The 26,841-nt window shown below is 40.6% G+C and overlaps 1 protein-coding gene across 11 annotated transcripts in view; it reads left to right on the plus strand.

Moving 5' to 3' along the window:
* elavl2 (ELAV like neuron-specific RNA binding protein 2) overlaps positions 1-26,841 on the plus strand; it is a 119,967-nt gene that overhangs the window by 34,633 nt on the left and 58,493 nt on the right. For 8 of the 11 annotated variants that reach the window (XM_061912567.1, XM_061912566.1, XM_061912576.1 and 5 more), the window contains 2 exons: positions 19,320-19,410; positions 20,948-21,191. In XM_061912567.1, the coding sequence (XP_061768551.1) occupies positions 19,339-19,410; positions 20,948-21,191 (316 nt within the window). In that variant the 5' untranslated portion in view covers positions 19,320-19,338. The remainder of the gene's footprint in view (positions 1-19,319; positions 19,411-20,947; positions 21,192-26,841) is intronic. The other 3 variants (XM_061912573.1, XM_061912574.1, XM_061912570.1) reach the window with 1 other exon arrangement.

Genomic DNA, 26,841 nt, shown 5'->3' on the forward strand with positions numbered 1-26,841 from the left:
AACATTTAACTGCACTTTTTGTATTAGTATATACAACAATACTGTTGATATGAGAGGTCTAGTCTTACACATATCAGAGAACACCTCAACTACAGTACGTACTATATACTGTAACTGTGGCATCCAACTTTCCCACTGCACGCCCACTCTGTATATAAAACAAATGTATTATTTTTATTAGAAGCTGATTATTATAATCCTCTGACAGAAATAGTGACACACACTCTAATGTTACAGTTATAAAAACAAAACACGTTGAAGTGTTTTTGCTAGGATTTGTTTTTAACACTAAGTTTTAAAAGTAAGGTAAAGTAGCAGCGCAAAACACAAACAGAAGTACATTTCGCGTTTGTGCACACACTCCTCGCGCTCACCGATAATGCCCAATAACAAGTAACACTTTATATTATGCATTCAGCTACAAGTTGACGTACCTTTCACTTAACGTGGAATTGTGACTGCTGGTTACAGAGTTGGCTCAACATGTTGAAGTGTTGCCTCCCTTCGCGGGGACTTTCATACCAAAGACTATAAAAATGGGACCCATTACCTCCCTGCTTGGAACTCAGCATTAAGGGTTGGAATTGGGGGTTCAATCACCAAAAATAATTCCCGGGCGCGGCACCGCTGCTTCCCACTGCTCCCCTTACCTCCCAGGGCGTGATCAAGGGTGATGGGTCAAATGCAGAGAGTAATTTCACCACATCTAGTGTGTGTGAGACAATCATTGATACTTTAACTTTAACTTTCCTGCATTTTCTGGTGATGGGCTAACTGTCCTCAATTATTTTACCTACAGCATCCTTTACCAATCCAAAATATGTCCAGACTTCACACGTTGTCCATTTAGTTGGAGGGCACGAGCAAAGTCTGTGTGTTTTCCGCCATTAAAAACAGTGCTGGTGCACGTGCGCTATCATCAGAGGCTTCGGCTGCTGGTGCGTGTCCGGGAAGTCGCTTAGAATGCATTAATAAATTATGTTTTTTCGATAATCAAAGTATTAAACTGTATTACTAACCGTTAGGAATTTTACTGCCCTTTATCATTATATTGTTTACAGTTACATTCTAAGTAACTGTAATTACTTAGGATGTACTTTTTGTCTTGTTTTTTACATTGCCTCTTAGAGTGGTCTTAGGCCATACTGTATATTGCATATTGTGTATATTGTGTTGTCTCTGTATATTGTGTGGTTTCTTTTCTTTTTTTTTTTTTTTTTAATGCAAAGCACCTCAGGGAAGCTATCTAAATTTTGTTGGACCTGTACCTGTACGTGCACAATGACAGTAAAGATCATTCATTCATTCATTGAAGTTCATTAACAAGTAAAAAGTCAAGGGCTGTCACGGCATGTTCTTGCCGTAAATGCTGGTCATTTTTTAGGGCATTACGGCAAATGACAGTGCCGGTCGCGGTAGTTGCTGCGGTTGCCGTGGTTAAATTTGGGCCCTGCAATATGAACTAAATATGTATTTGGTCATTTTAATAATTTACTGGACTAAGTTCTTTCACGCATTGATTTTTTTTTTCCTTAGCGGCACACTTCCGACTTTTGGCAACAACTGTGTGTTCATACTTCCGGAAACAAACGCGAGTGTGTTTCGTAGGGGTGTAACGGTACACAAAACTTTCGGTTCGGTACGTACTTCGGTTCAGAGGTCACGGTTCGGTTAATTTTCGGTACAGTAAGAAAATAACAAAATATAAATGTTTTGTTTATTTAACAAATTTGCTAAATCTTCCACCAAAAATATTTTTCTTAGTGGAATATTTGATGTGAAGTAATCGGAAACTTGGATCGGTCAAAAATTCATAAAACATTGATTTTGATTCTATATTATGTTTTGAGTAATGACCGTTTGAAAGAAAAAAAAACTGCTTTGTTTTTTTCGTCAATGTTGCAACTTTTTCTAAATTACATTTAGCCTTCTAACTTTTTATTTTACTTTTTGTTTTTGTTTTTGTTTATTTTAATAGTATTTTTAGAATGTGCCGTGGGCCTTTTAAAACAGCTGTAGGCCGCAAATGGCCTCCGGGGCACACTTTTGACACTCCTGCTATAGATAATAAAAAATACAATCTGATAAATCTATGGGTAAAAAGCAGAGCCTGGCAGCGCATGCGCGTTTATCATAACTCTCTTGCGCTCTCTGTCTCTGCCCCTCCCTCACGAATGTTGCTGCGCACACAAATTTTTTATTTTTTTGACCCCTTCTTCTTAACCGTGAATGTACATTGAAAATACATGCAACCCTAACTCAAAATGCCGGACATTTGAGGCATTTAAGAAAATGCACTTGGTCAGCTCCACACAAAGAGGACATATCCGGTGAAAAGACAAGGTATGGTCAGTCTATCCTAGCCGGGTAGCTGCTAGCATGCCGTGTGTTGTTTTTTTTTTGACCGTTCAAAACTTTTATTAGTAGATTCCACAGTACAGTACATATTCTGTACAATTGACCACTAAATGGTAATACCCGAATACGTTTTTTAACTTGTTTAAGTTGGGGTCTACGTAAATCAAGTCATGGTGCCTCGGTGTGCTTTGTTTACACAACGTGCGGTGTGCTACTTAATATGTCCGTGTGGAATTCGTTCGGTACACCTCCGAATCGAACCAAAACCCCTGCACCGAAACTGTTCATTACAAATACGCACGGAGAGTGGCCGTGCGCAACCCGAGGGTCCCTGGTTCAATCCCCACCTAGTACCAACCTCGTCACGTCCGTTGTGTCCTGAGCAAGACACTTCACCCTTGCTCCTGATGGGTGCTGGTTAGCGCCTTGCATGTCAGCTCCCTCCATCAGTGTGTGAATGTGTGTGTGAATGGGTAAATGTGGAAGTAGTGTCAAAGCGCTTTGAGTACCTTGAAAAGCGCTATACAAGTACAACCCAATCATCATTTATTTATTTAATAATGGCAGACTTGGTAACAGACAACATAGACGACTCTTTTTGGACAAATGAGCATTCCCAACCTTATCTTTTTAGAGCTAAATATACAGAGGATGAATTGCTGCTGGTAGAAGCCAGGAAGGGTGAGACAGAGCAGGCGAAAGCCGAGAGAGTGAGGTAGGCGTGACTCGCAGCGGCAAAATGCGGAACTTGAAGCCTAGCTTTTTCGACATAAATACTCTAAACGGGAAAAATCGCTGGACGAAACGCACAACTGTAGAACTTTAATATTAATCCTGCTACACCCAGCTTGTGGGTTATTACAACTACTGTGTTTATGCTGTTTGGCTAGTTGTGTACAAACAAAGCATGAAATGTGGGCTAATACTTTACAGATACTGTAATATGATCATGTTTTTAAGTCATTAAGATTCGTGACTTATCGCATGTGTTGTGCATTACAACACAATGTGTGCTGACGCAGAAGCTAGCTTTTACGTCTAATACCGACGCATTTCAATGTGTTACTACGCTGGAAAGAGTTCCACCTTGTTCTCTCTTAGAATAACAATGTCGCTACAGCTTGGTTACCATAAAGGTTTACGGAACATAAATGAAGTATTGACGCTTTTTGGATGCATTTTTAAAGTGATTTCTCAGTACAATTGATTGCTCTAATTAGCTGAATTGCTCGCCACCAAGAAAAATGTGATTTTTACAAGTTAGAATGCAAAGAAATAACATTTTGTCTCCTTGTTTCATGATTGTGAAAGATAGGCAAGATTACAAAAAAGTGCTGTTCCCTTTTAACTAATTTATGCTCCTACAGTCTTGCCATACTGAGCTGCTGTATTGCCTCTGAGCTGGTGAAATTTAATTCTAAATTATTAATCATCTCGCTCCTGTATCGTAGAAGGTTGTAGCCACAAACTGAAGTTGATCAACTTTGACATGCAACATATACCCAGAGATGTTTAGAACGACACTGTTTGCAGCACCTTATTTTAACCTGCATGAGCTTTATGATTAATTAATCAATCTATGATTAATTCTTCATCTAAACAGGAATATGTGAGCATCCCATCAGTTGCCATCACAGAGTAGACACTGTACAGTAATTAGGGATGCGAATTGATAAGATATTTCTTGTTCCGATTCCACTTCCGCTTCTGCTTAACAATTCTGTTAGCAATTCTTATTTGGAAATAAAAAAAATTGGCATCAATTTAGTTTTATAGCGCTAACATGACCTTACTTAGCCAACAGTGAGGTCTTCAGAGGCACACAGCATAGAAAAAAACCTTTTGAAAATAGATTTTTTTTTAAATAAATATGTCCGTGGAATTTAACAAAATAAAGTGTGAAAAATTACCGAAGAATGTATGTTTTAAATTTAAGATTTTTTCATCTACCTACAAAATATAGCATGCAATATATATAATGCAAAGATTTATTTAGATTTACAAGGTGAAAGGCCATGAGATTTTGAACCTTCTTTAGATATGTTTATTGCTTAAAACCTTTGAAAACCTTAAATTCAAAATCTCAAATGTTTTTTTTTTAAGACTTTAAGCCATGATCATCAAAGTTGTATTAATTCCAGATTTGACAAATGTCACTTTGCATGTAATGAGTTAATTTCACATTTGAAGTTGAATTGCTGACATGAATGAAATTATACACAGTATTGTAATTTTCAGAGCCCCATTAGTATGTGTCTGAAAAATGTGGTTGGAGGAAATAATGCAACTTTTTTTTGTTTTACTTAATTTGAACATTCACCTACCGAAGGACCATCTATCTGGCAAATTGTTGTAAGCTTTTGACCACAAACGTATTCATTGCTCGGTGACATTTGTCATTCCTGGCCGAGTAGTACTCTACCCTGCTGCATTGAAAACTTGTGGCAGACGTGATGTGGAGCCATTAGTGCCCGTTGTAGATTAACTACGATCAAGTATTGGACAGGACGTCAAAATGTGTAAATAAAGTTGTACTATATATAAGGAAAAAATGGGGATACAAACTGTACAAAACGATCCTTATATCTTATCTGTCATTCATTCATCACCCGTAGGCTCGTAACGCTCAATCTCATCAACCGCAATGCACCTGCTCCCTCTCCTTTTTTTTTTACATCCGGTTTGCTGCAATGCATTGTGGAACATGCAGTATTTTAGTAAACCCTTTGTTAGGCTATACAATAGAAAATAAATCAATCCATTGTCAGTGTTTCTCAAATAATATGAAATACATGTATAAATCCAATCAATTCACTTTTAACTCTTTAGCTGTAAATAATAATAGATCAATTTATCAGCAATTAAATCTAGCATGCAAATTATGAATGATCATCACACATGAACTATACAACCCATAAGTTACAACACCTGTCTCCAAACTAGTTAGAATGTCTCCTCATGCTTATCTAAATGAGAATGCATTTAATTCGATTTACAGGTAATAGCAATGACATTATCGGCAGTATTAGTACCTGTTTTTTTTCCCGTCAGATGACTGCATCAGCCTGGTATATCGGTGCGGTTCAAAAAAGGGTGCATTCATTCTATGCTCTATGCGCAAATGTTTCACCATATTGCTTGTATGTCCTCCTCTTGAGGAAATATCAACCTTGAATTTATTAGAAGTAGCACTGTTGTGGCTTTTTTTGAGTACAAACCCCGTTTCCATATGAGTTGGGAAATTGTGTTAGATGGAAATATAAACAGAATACAATGATTTGCAAATCATTTTCAACCCATATGCTACAAAGACAACATTAGATGTTCAAACTGATAAACCTTTATTTTTTTGCAAATCATTAACTTTAGAATTTGATGCCAGCAACACGTGACAGAGAAGTTGGGAAAGGTGGCGATAAATACTGATAAAGTTGAGGAATGCTCATCAAACATTTATTTGGAACATCCCACAGGTGTGCAGGCTAATTGCAAACAGGTGGGTGCCATGATTGGGTATAAAAAAAGCTTCCAAAAAAATGCTCAGTGTTTCACAAGAAAGGATGGGGCGAGGTACACCCCTTTGTCCACAACTGCGTGAGCAAATAGTCAAACAGTTTAAGAATGTTTCTCAAAGTGCAATTGCAAAAAATTTAGAGATTTCAACATCTATGGTCCATTATATCATCAAAAGGTTCAGAGAATCTGGAGAAATCACTCCACGTAAGCGGCATGGCCGGAAACCAACATTGAATGACCGTGACCTTCGACACCTCAGACGGCACTGTATCAAAAACCGACATCAATCTCTAAAGGATATCACCACATGGGCTGAAGACCACTTCAGAAAACCTCTGTCACTAAATACAGTTTGTCGCTACATCTGTAAGTGCAAGTTAAATGTTAAATGGGTTATACTTGTATAGCGCTTTTCTACCTTCAAGGTACTCAAAGCGCTTTGACACTATTTCCACATTCACCCATTCACACACACATTCACACACTGATGGCGGGAGCTGCCATGCAAGGCCCTAACCACGAACCATCAGGGGCAAGGGTGAAGTGTCTTGCTCAAGGACACAACAGACGTGATGAGGTTGGTAGAAGGTGGGGATTGAACCAGGAACCCTCAGGTTGCTGCCACGGCCACTCTCCCAACTGCGCCACGCCGTAAAAGTTAAAGCTCTACTATGCAAAGTGAAAGCCGTTTATCAACAACATTCAGAAATGCCACCGGCTTCTCCGGGCCTGAGATCATCTAAGATAGACTGTTGCAAAGTGGAAAAGTGTTCTGTTTTCTGACAAGTCCACATTTCAAATTGTTGTTGGAAATATTCCACATCGTGCCATCCGGACCAAAGGGGAATCGAACCATCCAGACAGTTATTGACACAAAGTTCAAAAGCCAGCATATGTGATTGTATGAGGGTGCATTAGTGCCCAAGGCATGGGTAACTTACACATCTGTGAAGGCACTATTAATGCTGAAAAGTACAGTACATACATGTTTTGGAACAACATATGCTGCCATCTAAGCGCCTTCATCTAAGATAGACTGTTGCAAAGTGGAAAAGTGTTCTGTTTTCTGACAAGTCCACATTTCAAATTGTTGTTGGAAATATTCCACATCGTGTCATCCGGACCAAAGGGGAATCGAACCATCCAGACAGTTATTGACACAAAGTTCAAAAGCCAGCATATGTGATTGTATGAGGGTGCATTAGTGGCCAAGGCATGGGTAACTTACACATCTGTGAAGGCACTATTAATGCTGAAAAGTACAGTACATACATGTTTTGGAACAACATATGCTGCCATCTAAGCGCCTTCATCTAAGATAGACTGTTGCAAAGTGGAAAAGTGTTCTGTTTTCTGACAAGTCCACATTTCAAATTGTTGTTGGAAATATTCCACATCGTGTCATCCGGACCAAAGGGGAATCGAACCATCCAGACAGTTATTGACACAAAGTTCAAAAGCCAGCATCTGTGATTGTATGAGGGTGCATTAGTGCCCAAGGCATGGGTAACTTACACATCTGTGAAGGCACTATTAATGCTGAAAAGTACAGTACATACAGGTTTTGGAACAACATTGGCAACACTAAATTGGCCCTAGTGTGTGAATGTGAGTGTGAATGTTGTCTGTCTATCTGTGTTGGCCCTGCAATGAGGTGGCGACTTGTCCAGGGTGTACCCCGCCTTCCGCCCAATTGTAGCTGAGATAGGCGCCAGCGCCCCCCGTGACCCCGAAAGGGAATAAGCGGTAGAAAATGGATGGATGGATGGATATGCTGCCATCTAAGCGCCTTCTTTTTCATGGACGCCCCTGCTTATTTCAGCAAGGCAATGCTAAGTCACATTAAGCACGTTTTACAACAGCGTGGCTTTGTAAAAAAAGAGTGCGGGTACTTTCCTGGCCCGTCTGCAGTCCAGACCTGTCTCCCATCAAAAATGTGTGGCGCATTATGCAGCGTAAAATACAACAGCGGAGACCCCGGACTGTTGAACGACTGAAGCTCTACTTAAAACAAGAATGGGAAAGAATTCCACTTTCAAAGCTTCAACAATTAATTTCCTCAGTTCCCAAACGTTTATTGAGTGTTGTTAAAAGAAAATGTGATGTAACACAGTGGTGAACATGCCCTTTCCCAACTACTTTGGCACGTGTTGCAGCCATGAAATTGTAAGTTATTTTTTGCAAAAAAAACATAAAGTTTATGAGTTTGAACATCAACTATCTTGTCTTTGTAGTGCATACAGTTGAATATGGGTTGAAAAGGATTTGCAAATCATTGTATTCAGTTTATATATACCTCTAACACAATTTCCCAACTCATATGGAAATGGGGTTTGTAAAATGTCAGCAAACTTAAGTGCGCTTTTTCCGTCCGGGAACACGCCATGTTGCTGAGTGCACATTGCGTATTAAAGTCACCCCCATCGGAAGAACCATTAAGAGAACTGCTGGACGCAGTAGAAAGTGATTCCAAGGGTTTGATACACTGAAAACCGGTTCTAAAAAAGAACCGTTTTTTCGATTCCCATCCTTAACAGTAATTTAATTTTTTTTTGTTCATAGTTTGAATAACTTGTTTAGCAATTAGAAATACTGCTGCATGATGCTTAGTGTTTCATTAGAGTTGGATTTGTTAAGCACTCTGCTTCTAAAACTTGTAGATCATTCTCTGTACATTCAGGCTCAGAAATAGAAGCTTCCGGATCATCATTTATCCCAAAGTAGTAGTCGTCGGCTCTCATGCAGTTTGCCATAAGTAGGATTGTTGTTGTTCAAGGGAAAAACAATTGTGATGCATCTGTACAACAAATAAGCCGCTGTATGCTTAAAATCTGGGTTTCTAATAGTGACTGAGCTGTGACAAACAATTCATTAGTATATTACCATGCCTGCAAGTCTGCGTTCAGGGCAGGATTACTGGAGCACTGCAGCAGATCTTTTAAATGTGGTTTCAACTTCTACGCTAATGTTAGTCATTTATTTTTGTTCTCCTGGGCTGCACTTCCAGCTGTGTAAGGGGAGGAGGCACAATGTGATTGAATATTAATTACGTTGTGAGGAGACCGACTTCTGCGACAGAACGAGATGGTCGCGCACACCGACACACTTTCACACAAACCCACTCAAACGTACACCAATACACATAACTTTCACAGACACAAAGGATCATGAGCAGTAAAGGTGGATTGTGCCGTGCAAGATTTTACCAAGTAGGGCTGGGCGATATGGCCTTTTTTTAATATCTCAATATTTTTAGGCCATATCACGATACACAATATATATCTCAATATTTTGCCTTGGCCTTAAATGAACACTTGATACTAGGGGTGTAACGGTACACAAAAATTTCGGTTTGGTACGTACCTCGGTTTAGAGGTCACGGTTCGGTTCATTTTCAGTACAGTAAGAAAACAAAATTTTTTGGGGTTATTTATTTACCAAATTTGTAAACAATGGCTTTATCCTTTTGACATTGGGAACACTATAATATTTTTGCCCACGTTAATCCACATTAAACTGCCTCAAATTGTTGCTTTGATTAAATAAAATGACAAATCCTTTCTTCAACATATAAAAAGTGCAACATTAAACAGTTTCAAGTCAACTCATCATGCTTAATTTATTACAGCATTTGGGAAACCTGTAGTTGACTTTTATTATGTAAATGTTATATTTTTTTCAACATGTGATAGCAGAGCCCCTGCTTTTCAAATCTAGGCTGCTACATTACTAATGATTAATATAACTATAGCTGAAAAAATAGTACAATAGCAATAGGAGAGACTATTCATCCCTGAACAACATGGAGTTCAATGAAATAACAGACAGACAGGGCTTTGCTGCCCCTAACTTGCTTGCTTGCTTGCTTATGGTTGTCCATCGATTCGATGATGAACATCTTTTTATTTGTGAGTCTGCTGATGTTTGAACAGTCCGATCCTGGATCCACAGATGCGGTTACAGACCGGGCATGTGAAGGAGGTGCTGGGGGGAGCAGGGGTGGCTCGGCGAGCATGCCTCTTCGCACGCTTTGCTGCACGGTGTTGTGTGCGCTGTTCCTCTATATAATCCACTCCCTGTGAGGAGTGGGAGCGCCAGAGGTCTCGGCAGGAAGCAAGTTCCTCCAGTGAAGAGGGGTTGATCTGGCATCTCTTCAGTGTGGTCTTCATTTGGTCTTTGAACCGCTTCTTCTGCCCACCAGCACTGCGTTGGCCTAGGTGTAACTGACCATAGAGGATTTTGCGTGGAAATCTATGGCTGGGCATTCGGATGACATGCCCCAACCACCTGAGTTGATGTCGGGTCATGATGGACTCCACACTGCAGCTGCCTGCCCTCTCCAGCACTTCTGTGTGCGGCACTCTGTCCTTCCATGTGATGCCAAGGATCTTCTGCAGACATCTTACATGGAAAGTCTCCAGGCTTCTCAGATGGCGGCTGTAGATAGTCCATGCCTCACATCCGTACAGTAATGCAGTGATGCATACTGCTCTGTAGACCAGCTCTTTGGTGTGGAGTTTGAGGTTGCTGTTTTGAAAAACCCTTCTCCTTAGACGACCAAAAGATGCTGATGCTTGCTTGAGGCGGTTCTGGATCTCGTCATCCATTGAGCAGGTGTCAGACATTATGCTCCCCAGGTATTTAAAGGTGGGCACCGTGAGCAGCTGTTGCCCTGCTGCTGTGAGGGTTATTGTGGGGTTTTGTGGGAGGTCAGCACTAGACTGACAGAGTACCTCTGTCTTCTGGGTGTTGATCGTCAGTCCCATTCTGGTATATGCAGTTACAACTGCCGAGAGGATGTTTTGCAGAGCCTGTGGTGTATGGGCAACCAGGGCATAGTCATCGGCGTATTGCAGCTCAATGATGGTCTCTGAGGTCAGCTTGGTAGTTGCCTGTAGCCTCCTGATGTTAAACAGGTTACCATCAATCCTGAAGTCTATGGTAACTCCAGCCTGCTCCTCCATCCCCCTACGTAGCAGTGTTGTGACACAGACGAGGAAGATATTGAAGAGAACTGGAGCCAGCACACAGCCCTGCCTCACTCCAGTTTTCACACCAAAGGGATCTGAGCTGTGTCTTCCCACTACCACTCGGGCCACCATCCCAGAATGGAACTGTGCAAGGATGGTGAGAAACTTGGGTGGACACCCAAATCTCTTCAGGACTTCCCACAGTAGGTTCCTGTATACTGTGTCAAATGCCTTTGAAAGGTCGACAAAGGCAATGAACAAGTCCTTGTGCTGCTCCCTGCATTTCTCTTGGAGCTGACGTGTCACAAAGATCATGTCAACTGTCCCCCTGTCTTTCCGAAAACCACACTGCGACTCTGGGGTGACCCGTTCTGATATTGCGGGGATTAGTCTGCGGAGCATGACCTTGGCAAGGACCTTTCCAGCAATGGCCAACAGAGAGATACCCCTACTATTGGAGCAGATGGATTTGTCTCCTTTGTTCTTGTAGATGGTCACAATGTTGGCATCTTTCCACTGTTGCGGGACACACTCTCGTCTCCACACCTCTGAAATGTAGAGATGCAGTGTCCGTGTACAGAGGTAGCCTCCTTCCTTGAGAAGTTCAGCCGGGATGCTGTCAGGTCCAGGGGATTTATTGTTTTTCAGGGTTTTGACTGCATGCATGATTTCTTTGAAGGTTGGGGGGAGGTCGAGATCTGGCAAGCTAGGATGTTCAGGGAGCTCTGCAAGGACAGTTGGGTCCACTGGGGTGGGCTGGTTGAGCACGGTGTTAAAATGCTCAGCCCACCGCTCCACTATCATAGCCTGATCCTTGATTAAAGATGTTCCATCAGCAGATCTAACAGGTGCCAGGGAGCAGTTTCTGGGGCCGTAGACGGTTTTCACTGCATCATAGAAACTGTGGATATCATTTCTATCAGCGTGGGACTGGATTTCATTGGCCTTTGAGATCCACCAATCATCTTTCAGTTTTCTGAGAGTTGTTTGGGCCTCAGAACGAAGGGCTTGCCATTGCTTTTTATGGAATTGGGATTGTGGGTTGTTCAGGGTGGCTCTGTGTGCCTTGTGCATTCTGTACAGGAGGGTGGAGATCTCTCCAGCATTCTGGTCAAACCAGTCCTGGTGTTTCTTAGTTTTGAAACCAATGACTTGGGCTGCAGTGTCAAAGAGGATGGTGGATAGGGAGGTCCACTTCTCATCCATCCCAGACTCTGAGGCTATCAGCGGCTCAATGCCTGCCAGCTTCTCAGCTAGGGAGCGACGGAAGTTGTCACGGGTGTCGCTGCTGGAGAGTCTGGCACAGTTCAGTGTTTTCCTCTTAGGTGCTCCGTGACGTGTTAGGGGCCGAACATGCATTCTGACCTTTGTCAGAATAATGTGGTGGTCTGTCCAGCAGTCTGCCCCTCGCATAGCTCTTGTAATGAGCACGTCCTTGAAGTCAGCTCTCTTCACGATCGCAAAGTCGATCAGGTGCCAGTGTTTGGACCTGGGATGCATCCAGGATGCCTTATATTTGTTCTTTTGTTGGAAGATGGTGTTTGTGATGGTAAGATTGTGTTCCGCACAGAGACTAAGGAGTCTCATGCCATTGGGGTTGACTTTTCCAATGCCGTGGGCGCCTATCACACCATTCCAGTTTTGCGTGTTCTTTCCGACTCTTGCATTGAAATCACCAAGCAGCATGATTTCGTCACTCCTCGGGATGTGACTGAGGATGTCATCGAGTGTCTGGTAGAAGCAATCCTTCTCTTCAACATTGGATGGCAGAGTTGGTGCATAGGCACTTACCAAAGTGACATGTCTGCATTTTGCAAGGGGGATGCGAAGAGTCATGAGCCTTCACTGACACCCACTGGTGATTCTGTGAGCTTGAGCAGAAGGCTGTTCTTGATTGCAAAACCAACTCCGTGAAGGTGTGGTCCGCCCATGGGGCATCCTTTCCAAAAGAATGTATAACCCTCTCCTACTTCATTGAGTGAGCCTTCCTCGAGGAATCGGGTCTCACTGAGTGGTGCCACATCCACGTTGTAGCGCTTTAGCTCGCTGGCAACAAGTGCTGTTCTGCGCTGTGGTCTGTCCGGACTGGCATCCAGGAGTGTCCTTATGTTCCATGCTGCAATTCTAAATGGTATAATCTTTGTATTTCGACCGCGTAATGGAATGTCCCGACAGGTGCGTTTCCTCAATTGTGTTGAGTGGGCAATCTTTAGGCCACCTTTTCTAGGCCTTTCCCCAATTGGGGTGAGTAGTGCGGTCCCTAGATAGGGGCTGCTCAGACGCACAGGAGTCTGCCGGAAACAGCTGCCACTCAATCCCAGCTGCTAACGACCGTTGTCCTGTGCCGCTAACGTGCAGAGTTCCAGCTAAGAGCTTCCAGCTCATTCAAACCTGCCCCCGTTACTGGACGCTCCATCGCCGTCAGACTTTTGAGGTCGGAGACTCCGGTAAAGAAGATACCTGCGCAATGATGGTTTTTAGAGTGGCATGAGGGGTGCGCTTTTCCCAACGCCACTACTTTGATTGTAAGAAGATCATTCCAGTGGCAAGGGAGACCCTAGACGACCGGCATCTTCTTACAGCTGCAGGAAGCTGCCGGAATCCAGGTTTTTGGGAAACCGCCTCAAAGCTTGCCGCCACCAGCTTGCTTTTCTGTCGGAGTGTGCTCCCTTAGCCTTCATCCACTTTTACAGCCATTGTGGTGCTTCTCACTGCTACCATCTTCTGCCTGCTCCACCGTTGAGGTCTTCGGGATCACTCTTAGTCTGGCCTCTACCCTTCGACCTGTTCGGCTTGGGTAACCCTGCCAGGAGTACAAGACTCCAGCCGACATAGCTCTAGGGGTCATGGAGACACACAAAGTGCCCCACCATGATAAGGTGGTGATTCCGTCGGGGCACCCCTAACACACACACACACACACACACACACACACACACACACACACACACACACACACAGCAAAATAGAAAAATTAGCTAACGTTACGCTAAAAGCTAATTAGCCTTCACCTCAAGCCAGAACTGCGAGCGATCTGAGCTGCAGTTTAAGTTTCTAGAAGGTCAACGGGCTCATAGTGATGTTAGTAGTAGTTGACTTGAAAGTGTTTACTATAATTTGGGGAGAATCCGCTGCTCACCTGCTAAACACCTACCTGCTCGACGCTGAAGCGCTGACTAAATGCGCTCTAAATACGCACTGCTGATTGGCTGTTACCGCTATGGTTGTAACTAATCAGATGGTTGTGTGGGTGGGACAATGCTGGGTGCTGTGTTGGAGACGGAGGCAGAAAGCAGAGCAGCTTATTAAGACTTTAGCATTGGCGGCTACTTCATATGTTTGTGTGGAAACTTGTTTGGTATTCCTCCGCACCGAACCAAAACCCCCGTACCGAAACAGTTCAATACAAATACACGTACAGTTACACTCCTAGTAATAACTTATACTCAAATATCACGATATACTAATTTACTATATCGCACAGAAACAAACCCGCGATATATCGTGTATATCGATATATTGCCCAGCCTTAATACCAAGCATTGTTGCTTCCCTACTGTTTACTACTGGGGTGACTTCTAACAAAAAATTTTCACCATAATTGATCAAGGTAATTTGCTAACAGCTGATCACCGTTATTAAACTCAAATTAATCGCGATCAATGATTACGATCAAATAATCGCCCAGCCCTAGTCCAATTCGTCCATCCTCCGCTGAGGAAGAACTGAAGAGGAAAAACAAGACAATGGCGGGGAAACTATTAGGGAAGGAAGAACGTATGTATTTGTAAACGCTCTGAAGTGGGAAAAGGGTAGGATTAAATAAGCTTTGCGTCTTCCTACTCTTTTTCGTACAAGACGTAAAGAGAAATGATATGAAGTTCTGTGATGTATTATACTATAAGTGTGTTCAAGTTTGAAATAAACTAAAAAAAAAAAGAAAGAAAGAAGGTGAATAACAGAACCTAATGTGTCTGTTAATACATTACATATATACTTGTATGAAAAACTATGCTGGACGGTTTTGGGTGTTTTTCAGAGCGCTTTATAGGCGGAAGAGAGCGAATACCATTAGCCCATTTGTTAGCTGGCTTCTGCTAACGTTCATTTTCAAGTTAAAATACATTAAAGAAAAATGTGTTTTTGTGTTAAGGATTCTGAATGATAGGCAAAACAAAATCAAGGTCAGTTCCCCTTTACGTCTTTCTCTATTTAAAACAAATGACATTCCCCAGTCTAAACGTATATGAACACATTACTGTCTGAGCAACTAGTTAATTCCAGTTTATTTAAAACATGCATAAAATACAATTAGAATGTAATGTATTACATATTTCCAGTTTTTTAATTACAGCACATCCGAAATTAAGTTGGAAGAAGCAGAGCTTATTTATTCCTACTCCTTTTCATATCATAGCAGTTGTTTCCCATTTATTTGTTCCCTGTAACAGAACAGTAAATAATTTAATGAGATATACCATAAGTAAACTGGTATTAAATAGATATTAGACATACTAAGTTTTAATTGTGCACATTAAACCTACAGGCTGTGCTTTTAGATCCATATGTGAGACAATATGACAACAGGAAGTGATTTTGTGTGCTACACATAAACCAGACGTGATGCACCTAACCAATTTTTTTCTTTGTTAAATTGCAAATTTTTCAAATGAAACGCGCGTTTAAACACTCAAATAAAAATAATTCGGCTTTTAAGTAGCCAGAACAATATTATAACCTATTTTTTTCTGCCAAGAAAGTATATTCTAAGACCTTTTATTTATTGTATTACATTGTTTAAATAAAACTTGGTTGTAACTGTGTGAGTACTTTTTGAGCACATTCAAATATACTGTGATAATAACCATGATACATTTGATGGCAAACGTGATATGAAATGTTATCGTTAAATCCCTCGTCATAATCACTGTTCACTCTGTGTGCACCTGCACAATTGTACACTGCTCCCATGTTCTCCACGCATGTTAAATATATGCAGCACATAAAATGAAATCCAACTTAAACTCCAAACAAAATAAACACGTATTAATTAATTCTGTGCCATTTTTCTTAGTGACATGCGGTAACGGATGAAACAATGACTAACACTTTTTGACGATTTTATATGATTATACAGTAAATAACTTATTGAGGAGAGAGTTGATCCGTCAACTAGGGCTGGGCGAGATATCGATATATATGATATATCGCGGGTTTGTCTCTGTGCGATATAGAAAATGACTATATCGTAATATTCGGGTATACATTCTCACAAAGTTGCTTTTATTTGGGGGCTTACACTTCAGGCTCTTCTCACTTTTTCCTGTCTTTCTTTCTCACAGAAAGCAGGCGCGCATTCTTACATACGTCACATACTGTCACGTCATACGTCACATATGTATACGCTCTCACAGAGCAGAGAGGTAGCGGACTGGGCTACGTTAGCTGCTAACGTAGCGTACGAGAGAAAGAAGGTGCGGATCTGGTAACAAATGAAGGAAGACTTAATTCCCAATAAAAACAGCAGGGTTTCCATCGTCTGGCAGTAGTTTGGCTTCAAGTGGGAATATGTCGTACAGACAACTGTAATTTGTCAAGTGTGGGACAAAAGCGTTGCTATAAAAAGAAGCATTACTGCTAATATGTAGCATCATTTGAAAAGTCACTCACTGGAGAATGAAGAGAATTTCATAACCTTAGTAACATACCACATAGTGAAGGACGAATACTATTTTATTTCCTATTATGCAGCTCATTTTTATTTTACACTTAAAATGTCTGACAATTTGCACTTTATGTTTTGGAAATGACTTGAATGTTTGTGCCATTGCTTAATAACTTTAATAAATACACTTTTGGTCAATTGACTTAGTTGTGATTTCCCTCTATGCATGAAAGTTTAGAAGTAGCATATATGAATGCAGTATGAAGAAGAATGTTTTAATGTAGACACATAGAATCATCATACTGCTGTGATTATATGCATCAAGTGTTCATTCAAGGCCAGGTCAAAATATCGGATATCGCGATATGGCCTAAAAATATTGCGATATTAAAAAAAGGCAGTATCGCCCAGCCCTACCGTCAAAAATCCCTTTTTATTGAGCAAAGCGGATTACTGTCGGTTGTAACCCCACCAAAACAAAAAATAGTTTTTTACTTTTTCCCTGCAGTGGGGTTTCGGGGATCAACTGGGGGATTTTTTTGTTGCCGCTAACACAGGTTTGACTGTACAAATTCTACGAGACTACTTTTGAATCTGTAGTTGAATAAGTTTGGAATTTATCAGTCATTCGACAGAAAATTACATTTAAGTCATAGAAAGAAATCATAGTGTAATAAAATATTAAAGTTTGAGTCATTGTAGGTAAAGCATTTTTTAGAATAAGTAGTTCCACATGTATATTATTTACTTATTGTTTCCAAAGTCACAAAAGAAAAATAATTTTGTGAGAAGTAAGTTTATCATTTTCGAGAGAAAAGTATTTTCTTCGGGTTGGGAGGGAGACCCTGCCCCAAGTGGAGGAGTTAAAGTACCTAGGAGTCTTGTTCACGAGTGGGGGAAGAGTGGATCGTGAGATCGACAGGCAGATCGGTGCGGCGTCTTCAGTAATGCGGACGTTGTACCGATCCGTTTTGGTGAAGGAGCAAAGCTCTCAATTTACCGGTCGATCTATGTTCCCATCCTCACCTATGGTCATGAGCTTTGGGTCATGACCAAAAGCATAAGCCCCCAGGTACAAGCGGCCGAAATGCGTTTCCTCCGCCGTGTGGCGGGGCTCTCCCTTAGAGATTGGATGAGAAGCCCTGTCATCCGGGAGGAACTCAAAGTAAAGCCGCTGCTCCTCCACATCGAGAGGAGCCAGATGAGGTGGCTCGGGCATCTGGACAGGATGCCATCCGAACGCCTCCCTAGGGAGGTGTTAAGGGCACGTCCAACCGGTAAGAGGCCACATTTAAGTGCAGTCAAGGAACATATGCATTATACAGTCTGATGGCTGTCTGTATGAAGGACCTCCTGTGTCGTTCCGTGTTACATTTTGGGAGTCTGATTCTTCCACTAAACGTGCTCATTCTCTCCGCAAGGTCCGAGTGTAGCGGGTGGGAGGTGTTGTCCATAATGGCTAGGAGTTTTGCTAGACTTCTCCTCTCTGACACCACCGCCAGAGAGTCCAGCTCCACTCCCATCACGTTACTGGCCTTCTCTACCAACTTGTCCAGTCTGTTTGTGTTCCTCACTCTGAGCCCGCTGCCCCAGCAAGCCACTGCGTACAAGAAGGCCCCTGCCACCACCGACTCGTAGAACATCTACAATATCTTTGTACAGACGTTGAAGGATCCTAATCTCCTGAGGAAGTAGAGTGTAGCACATAATAATATGTCGTAGTTGGTGTGGGTGTTGTAGAGAATGAAAGAAAAAATGAATGTGTAATAATACTACTTTCAGGGTTTTCCCCCATATTGTCAATATACTTGTTGCGTTGGGGCCGTGGCTAGGGAGCGTTGTCAAATTTCGTCATAATTTACATAGTCTGTGATAATGCATATATTTTCTTTAAAATCCTAAAAAAGTTATACATACATTTAAAAACAAATCTGTTATTAGTAATAACATACTTTGCCATATTATTTTGTTATCCTCTATTTTAAATTGTTGCTGCTTACTGTATAATGAACTTTGAGAATGTTTTAAGTTTGTAGAGACTTCACCAACACTTACTGATTTGTTTTGTATAAAAAAAACATCCGGCAACAAATCTAGGATATTTTCCTGGTCTTATTGGACACTGTACTCTTGTCTAAAGACTCCTTACCTCTGTCGCTTGAGGAAAACCGCAAGAGCTGTAGCAAGCCTGACGTTACACTTGTGTCGTGCTGCTGCTCCAACTTTTCTTCCCCTTAAAAGTGTTGAGCTGTTTAAAAAAATCTTATTTAAAAAAAACAACATTTCATTAACGCAAACTAATAGTCGAGTCATGGTATTAAACACTTAAATGATCTGTCTAAGGTACACTTATTAATGACGAAAAAAGATATCTATCGGCGATTAATCATGTTTAATTTTGAGTTAACTATGAACAAACTGGTTAACGCAATGAAATATTTGTCGTTTGAAAGCCTTAATATATTTTTATACATTATGTAACTTTTATTTGTTTTTATGTAAAGAAAAAAAAAAAAAAAAAAGTGTTGCAGCTTTTGTTTTGTCGTGGTGGGCCGCCACGATCAAGTACACATTGTGTTATTTCTCTTAAAGGTATTTGTTAGAAATGCATAGATCCAGTAGGCTTGCGGTTTGTCAAGTTTGTGTGCCGCAGGTTGCCCATCACTCAGAGGAAGCGCTGCCTTCTCGACTTTGATGCACTAGCAGCAGACAAGCTGTCTTCCACCTCTTCCCCCTTCCGCCTTTGCATGAAAGGTGTTGCTTCTTGCTGTTTTGATCTAACATGACGTGCTTTGTGTCCACATTTTCAGACGCCATCTCCAAGTTAACATGGCAGTCAGACTGTGCGATGTGGCTTCTCTGCTTAGAAGTGGTTCGTGGGCGCCTGAGCCTTGGACTGGGGTGTGTGCCATTACCTTTTTCCTCTTCTTCTGTCTTGCTTTACCATGGGAACGGGTCGTATCATCTATGCTTGACATTCTTTTCTTTCTTCCCACTTGTCACTTTGAAACCATTTGGGAAAGTTGGTGACCATCACTATTATGTCATAGTTGGTGTGGGTGTTGCTCCTGCACGTGGCAAGTTTGTTTAATAAAGGATGACTCTTGTTTGATTTTACATGTATCCCTCAAGAGAGCCGGGGGATGTTTATTGTATTTCCATGCCATTTTTTTCATGCTGTGTTGAATGAATATTGGATACATTTGTCAGAGGATATTCATCTTTTGAACAGTTCAGAATATCTAGTCTGCACGACAAATATCGGAAGATTCAGACCAATAATTAATAGGCCGATAAAAGTAAGTACAATTTAACACCGTTAAATCTGATATTGGGGAAAAAAAAGTCCAAATAAGTTTTAAAAGTGCAAAGTATACGTCAACTCCACCTTTGAGTCTTTAGGGTTTAACCCTAACCCTGTGCACAAATTACATCAACAAATGACTTGAAACAATATAAATATTGTGCATCCCTAAGAATTTGTCCCTTATATTACAAATGTGTTCCTTCAAACTAAAATTAGGAAAAATGCCTTTGTGAGACCAAATTTTTCTTAACTCTCTGGAAACATTAAATTATTATTTTTCTTTGCCTAAATTTCTCAAAATTCAGTCCTAAACAAAATATAATGTTATAGTTTTTAACCTTTTTAAGATTTTTTAACAAATAATATTGATTGAAAATGCCTTTTAAAGGGTTAAAATAAGGGGGAGGAGAAATGGTTTGGGGTATTTTTGTTTAGGGCTTAAGTTGATTGAGATTTTTGAGCAAAAAGAAGTACATCAAAATAAATATACATCCAAAATGTTTTTGCGGCCTTCAAAAACATAAGGACTAGTTTTTCCGTTTTGGCTTTGTGGAATTGTCGAATAACTGAGTATATGGATTACCTGTGAAATAATTTACCTTTAAACCTTTTTAATTTAACTGATATCCTCCTTGGATGAATCATGTTTAATGGTGTTACACAACACAAATCGTATATAGCTAAAGTTAAAAAATAATATTTTAACGATTTCAGGTAAAATTAGTTTTAAGTGTCTTGTTTAAGTTGGCAAAAAATACAGTAAAGTACACCTTGTACTGAGGGTTCGGTTTTTGCTTCATCCATCACTTGTAACTTGAGTAAAAAACATGGAGAATGCACTACCGACCTGATAAGTCTGAAAGAGATGATATAGCATTATCTGCTCACAAATGCTACCTGGTGGTTGTTTGAGCACACTAAAGCTAGTCATGGATAGTCACACTCCATAATGCTTCAGTCACACGCAGGATTCTAACAAGAATGTGGCAAAAAGACAACCTTACCGACCGTACTTCTATAATATTGACTTGTTAAAACAGGGAAAAATATAAATACAGATTTTTTTTTTAAGATCAAAACCACTTGCATGCTGTTTTTATTGATGACCCTTTGTGTCTTTTGTCTCTTTAGCAGGTAATTGCAGCCATGGAATCGCAACTGTCCAACGGGCCGTCGTGCAACAACACAAGCAACGGCCCATCGACCATGTCCAACAACTGCTCCTCGCCTGTTGAATCGAGCAGCATGGAGGAGAGTAAAACTAACTTGATCGTCAACTACTTGCCTCAGAACATGACCCAGGAGGAGCTGAAGAGCTTGTTTGCCAGCATCGGCGAGATCGAGTCCTGTAAGCTTGTCCGGGACAAAATAGCAGGTAATGTCAGGTTTTCTAAGTTACAATTGCAATTATACGTGGACTAAATGTTTCCTATAAAAACATATTCCACAACATTACATAATTTCCATCAAAATAGGCATTTCTCATGAGCATTTTTTTTCATATTACTACTGTCTGTAAAAAGTCACCTTTAAGTATGGTTGGGCGATATGGCAAAAAAAAACCTGATTACATTTTTTCATATCATCAGATCTTAATATTACAATGTTTTTGTTTTTTTGATGAAAGGAGATTGTCCCCACGCAGGATTATACCTAGTACTGCACGCTTACTCTTTACTACTGCAGTATCTTGTAAAAGACATTTCCCCAATGTTTGATTGTGGCAATATATGCTAACAACCGTCATTTTGTTCGAATGTATTCTTGTGTTTACTAGAGGTGCAGCGGTACAGTAACCTACGCTACGGGCGGTACATGGTTTTAGGACCACGGTTTTGGTTGTTTCTCAGTACATTTTTTGGGGGTAAAGAAAACAACTATTTTCTTCTGTTTTGTTTTTTTGCTTGTCATCACAAACATTCTGCAGGGAACAATGTATAATTGGTGTAATGAATACTATGAGACTTTTATTTCAAGTTAACATTTACTAAACACTTTTAAATGGTTTATTATTTGTATTCTTTAATTACTTGTATACAGTACATCAGTGCTTCTCATCAGTGCTTTGGGAACAGCATGCGGTGATTGACATGGGAGTTTTTACTGCAGCTTATATTTAATAAGAGTATGATAAAATTCAGTTTGAATTCAAGGTACTTTAAATAATGTGGACCAACACATAAAATAAGTGTAATGATTATGTCAGGAACAAAATGTGTTGTTTTTTTATCCACAAACAAGAAGAACACAGTGTCTGTCTCTGCAGAGTTTTTTTTTTGTATACCGGTAGTTTTGTGCTTGTTACTGCAACAGCAGGGACAAGTTTTTTATTTATTTTTTTTAGTACCGATACATGTTCTATCAGATGTGTTGATTTATAAACAGTCACATAGACAACGTCTATGTGACTGTATTGGAAGTCCGCATTCGGGGTAGGATTAGTTGTGAGCTGCAGCAGATAGTGAATCTATAGTCACTGCTCCTTTTAAATGTTGTTTCAATTTATATGCTAGTGTTCATCACATTTTTCAAAAAAAAATTTCTGGGCTGCACTTCCAGCTGTGTAAGGGGACGAGGCACAACGCTGATTGATCATTAATTACGTTGTGAGGAGACTGACTCTTGCGACAGTAGAACGAGATGGTCGTGCACACGGACACACTTTGACACAAGCACATGCAAACATACACAAACACATTCACAAACACACACAGGACAATGGTCAAAAAACGTGGATAGTTCCGTGCAGGATTATACCAAGCATTGTTCTTTCCCTAGTGTTTACTACGGCGGTAACTTCTAACAGACATTTTGGCCATGTTAATAAGAGCTGATCCCCGTGATCGAACTCAAAATGATCGCTATCAACAATCATGTAATTTACCCCATTTTTTGTAAAATTGTGGGAGTTTTTAGTGTCACATTACAACTTTATTGATGTAAAATTAAAAAGATTTTCTGCAGCATTGCAACTAACTTATTGACAGAACTGTTATTTGTAATTTCAAATACATTTATTTATTGGTTTTTGAATTTAAACTTTCACCTTAATTCTCTTGAAATTAAAACTTGTTCGTTTTATGGCATTCTTATAGTATTATAATCTGTGTAATGATACGACTTGATACTTTGGAAAATAACCCAATTGCTTAGCGTATGACGTATTCGCGTAAAATTGGAAATTCTGCCATCTACATCAGTGGTTGGCAACTTTTGTGAGGGGGCGTTCTGAACAGTTTAATGCTGCCGATTCAAAACCAAAAGATCATTTGATACCAATCACATGTATTAACTGTGAATGTTTCAATGCATCTATGGTGAGTGCTCTTGACTATATAAACTTAAAAAGAAACCATAATGTCACCTTAGGTTATATTAGAGTGGCCGCTTACAATATTTTGACTGTAGAGCGTCCTCTCAGTTGCCACAGGGTCTACGTTGGCTTTGCCTAATCACGGTTTCTGTTGAAAGCAAACTGGCACGCACCTTTGCTGCTTGTGTAATGTGTACACTTGCATATTATGCATATCATTAAATTATAATAGAAACATATCGAAACAGGTTCAAGGCTATACAATCTCCTTTCACATTGTAAAGCGCTTTATAAATATAATTGACTTCAATTCACTTTTGGCTCGTTACATACGTACACATACTGTTTTGCATCATTTACGGATTTTCAATTTTCATGATCACTGAATGGTTTTGCACTTTCAAATTTTAATCCCAATTATAATCTAAGAAAAATTAACAGTATTAGGGGCTGTCTTCGGTTTAGGATTCTGATTTGTTAAATTTTGCCTACAGTAATCAATCCAATATATGGCGTTCAAAAAAAAAGAAACGGATTGTGATGTAATCAACGTCACAGGGATGTAGATCTTGCCGCGGTACAGTTTATTTATAAAAATAAAAACTTCTAAAAGTAATCATTAAAGTGAGCAAAGCAGTATCAGGGTTTTCCCTTTTATTTACTACTATATTTGTGGCAGTAGTCGTCCGGATGGGGGTGTGGTTAATGTCATCATATAATTTCTTTGAAACACTTAATGTAATACCGACATTTAAAAACAAATCTGTTTAGTATTAACGAGGGCTGTCAAAGTTAACGCGATAACAGTAATAGCGTGCGACACTTCACATCCAGTTTAATTAACAAAACCACGAAAAATCATCTTACAAAACGATCATGTTCTTTTGTTACTGTTATTTCTACCTAAATAAATGTTTTCTGGCATAGTGAAATTAAGTGTATTTTAAGCAGCGGCAATATGACAGGGGAAGACTGTTTTTGAACAATCTCGTCTTGTTCTTTTCTACCACTGACATTTGATATAATACTGTTGGCATGCCTGCCACTGCCCTCTGCAGCTACAGTTCACTACACAATATTACCATTGCTATGGTATACAGGTGCTGGTCATATTATTAGAATATCATGAAAAAGTTGATGTATTTCATTAATTCCATTTAGAAATGCGGACGTTGTACCGATCCGTTGTGGTGAAGAAGGAGCTGAGCCGGAAGGCAAAGCTCTCAATTTACCGGTCGATCTACGTTCCCATCCTCACCTATGGTCATGAGCTTTGGGTCATGACCGAAAGGATAAGATCACGGGTACAAGCGGCCGAAATGAGTTTCCTCCGCCGTGTGGCGGGGCTCTCCCTTAGAGATAGGGTGAGAAGCTCTGCCATCCGGGAGGAACTCAAAGTAAAGCCGCTGCTCCTCCACATCGAGAGGAGCCAGATGAGGTGGTTCGGGCATCTGGTCAGGATGCCACCCGAACGCCTCCCTAGGGAGGTGTTTAGGGCACGTCCAACCGGTAGGAGGCCACGGGGAAGACCCAGGACACGTTGGGAAGACTATGTCTCCCGGCTGGCCTGGGAACGCCTCGGGATCCCCCGGGAAGAGCTAGACGAAGTGGCTGGGGAGAGGGAAGTCTGGGTTTCCCTGCTTAGGCTGTTGCCCCCGCGACCCGACCTCGGATAAGCGGAAGATGATGGATGGATGGATGGCATTTAGAAAGTCAAACTTGTAGAATGTATACATTCATTCCAAACAGACTGATATATTTCAAGTGTTTTTTGCCAAAAAGGAGATGATTATAGCTGACAACCAATGAAAACCCTAAATTCAACATCTCAGAAAATTAGAATATGGTGAAAAGGTCAGATATTGAAGACACCTGGTGCCACACTCTAATTAGCTAACTAACTCAAAACACCTGGAAAAACCTTTAAATGGTCTCTCGTTTTGATTCTGTATGACACACAATCATGGGGAAGACTGCTGACTTGACAACTGTCCAAAAGATGACCATTGATACTTTAAAGAAGGAGAGCAAGACACAAAAGGTCATTGCCAAAGAGGTTGGATGTTCCCAGAGCTCTGTGTCCAAGCACATTAATAGAGAGGCGAAGGGAAGACAAAGATGTGGTAGAAAAAAAGTGTACAAGCAAGAGGGATAACCGTGCCCTGGAGAGGATTGTCAAACAAAATCGATTCAATATGTGAGGGAGATCCACAAAGAGTGGACGGCAGCTGGAGTCAGTGCTTCAAGAACCACCACGCACCGACGTATGCGAGATATGGGCTTCAACTGTCGCATTCCTTGTGTAAAGCCACTCTTGAATAAGAGACAACGTCTAAAGCGTCTCGCCTGGGCTCAAGACAAAAAGGACTGGACTGCTGCTGATTGGTCCAAAGTTATGTTTTCAGATGAAAGTAAATTTTGTCTCTCCTTTGGAAATCATGATCCCAGAGTAGAGCGAGACAGGAGAGGCACAGAATCCACGTTGCCTGAAGTCCAGTGTCAAATTTCCACAATCGGTAATAGTCTGGGGTGCCACGTCATCTGCTGGTGTTGGTCCACTGTGTTTCCTGAGGTCTAGGGTCAATGCAGCAGTCTACCAGGAAGTTTTAGAACACTTTATGCTGCCTGCCGCGGACCAATTTTATGGAGGTGAAGATTTTATTTTCCAACATCACTTGGCACCTGCACACAGTGCCAAATCTACCAGTACCTGTTTTAAGGACCATGGTATCCCTGTTCTTGATTGGCCTGCAAACTCACCTGACCTTAACCCCATAGAAAACCTATGGGTTATTGTGAAGCGGAAGATGCGAGATGCCAGACCCAACAATGCTGAAGAGCTGAAGGCCACTATTAAAGCAACCTGGACTCTCATAACACCTGAGGAGTGCAACAGACTGCTTGACTCCATGCCACGCCGTATTGCTGCAGCAATTTAGGCAAAAGGAGCTGCAACTAAGTATTGATTGCCGTACATGCTGAAACTTCCCATGTTCATACTTTTCAGTTGGCCCACATTTCTAAAAAATATTTTTGGGTACTAGTCGTAACTAATATTCTAATTTTCTGAGATACTGAATTTGGGATTTTCAGTAATTGTCAGTACTAATCATCAACATTTTAAGAAATAAACATTTCAAATATATCACTGCGTGTAATGAATTGATAAAATATGTAAGTTTCACACTCTGAATATAATTACTGAAATAAATAAACTTTTTCATGATATTCTAATAATATGAACAGCACCTGTATACTTTTATAACTTGTTCTGATTGATAGTCCACAATTTCAAAATGTTTAACAGGCTGAATATTACATTTTATTAATTGGTAGGTAGAGAAGTTTAAAACATTGTTCTACAGAGATATGAATGCCATTAATTCGTACAACATTCAATTACATGCAGGAGTAACCCTTGATCCTATTTTGTGACTTTTTCAAACACAAAGGTTACACCACTTTGATAAACAATATGGAGACTTAAGTTCCTCAGCTCTGGTGAGCGCCAAGAATACATCAAACTTTACTAAATAGAGGAAGTAAAAGTGATAACAACGTGTCTGCCTGTGACCCTGTGGAAGGATAATTTCTGCTTGCCAGAGGAGAGCTACACCTGCATGGCTTTCAGTCCCCCCCGGTGCCAATGCAGGATATGTCAGCCTCAACGTGAACAGTGGTACGACAAGCCCCATGTACCCCATGGCGAAGC

This window comes from Nerophis ophidion, linkage group LG10 (assembly GCF_033978795.1).
Source record: "Nerophis ophidion isolate RoL-2023_Sa linkage group LG10, RoL_Noph_v1.0, whole genome shotgun sequence".
Taxonomy (NCBI): domain Eukaryota; kingdom Metazoa; phylum Chordata; class Actinopteri; order Syngnathiformes; family Syngnathidae; genus Nerophis; species Nerophis ophidion.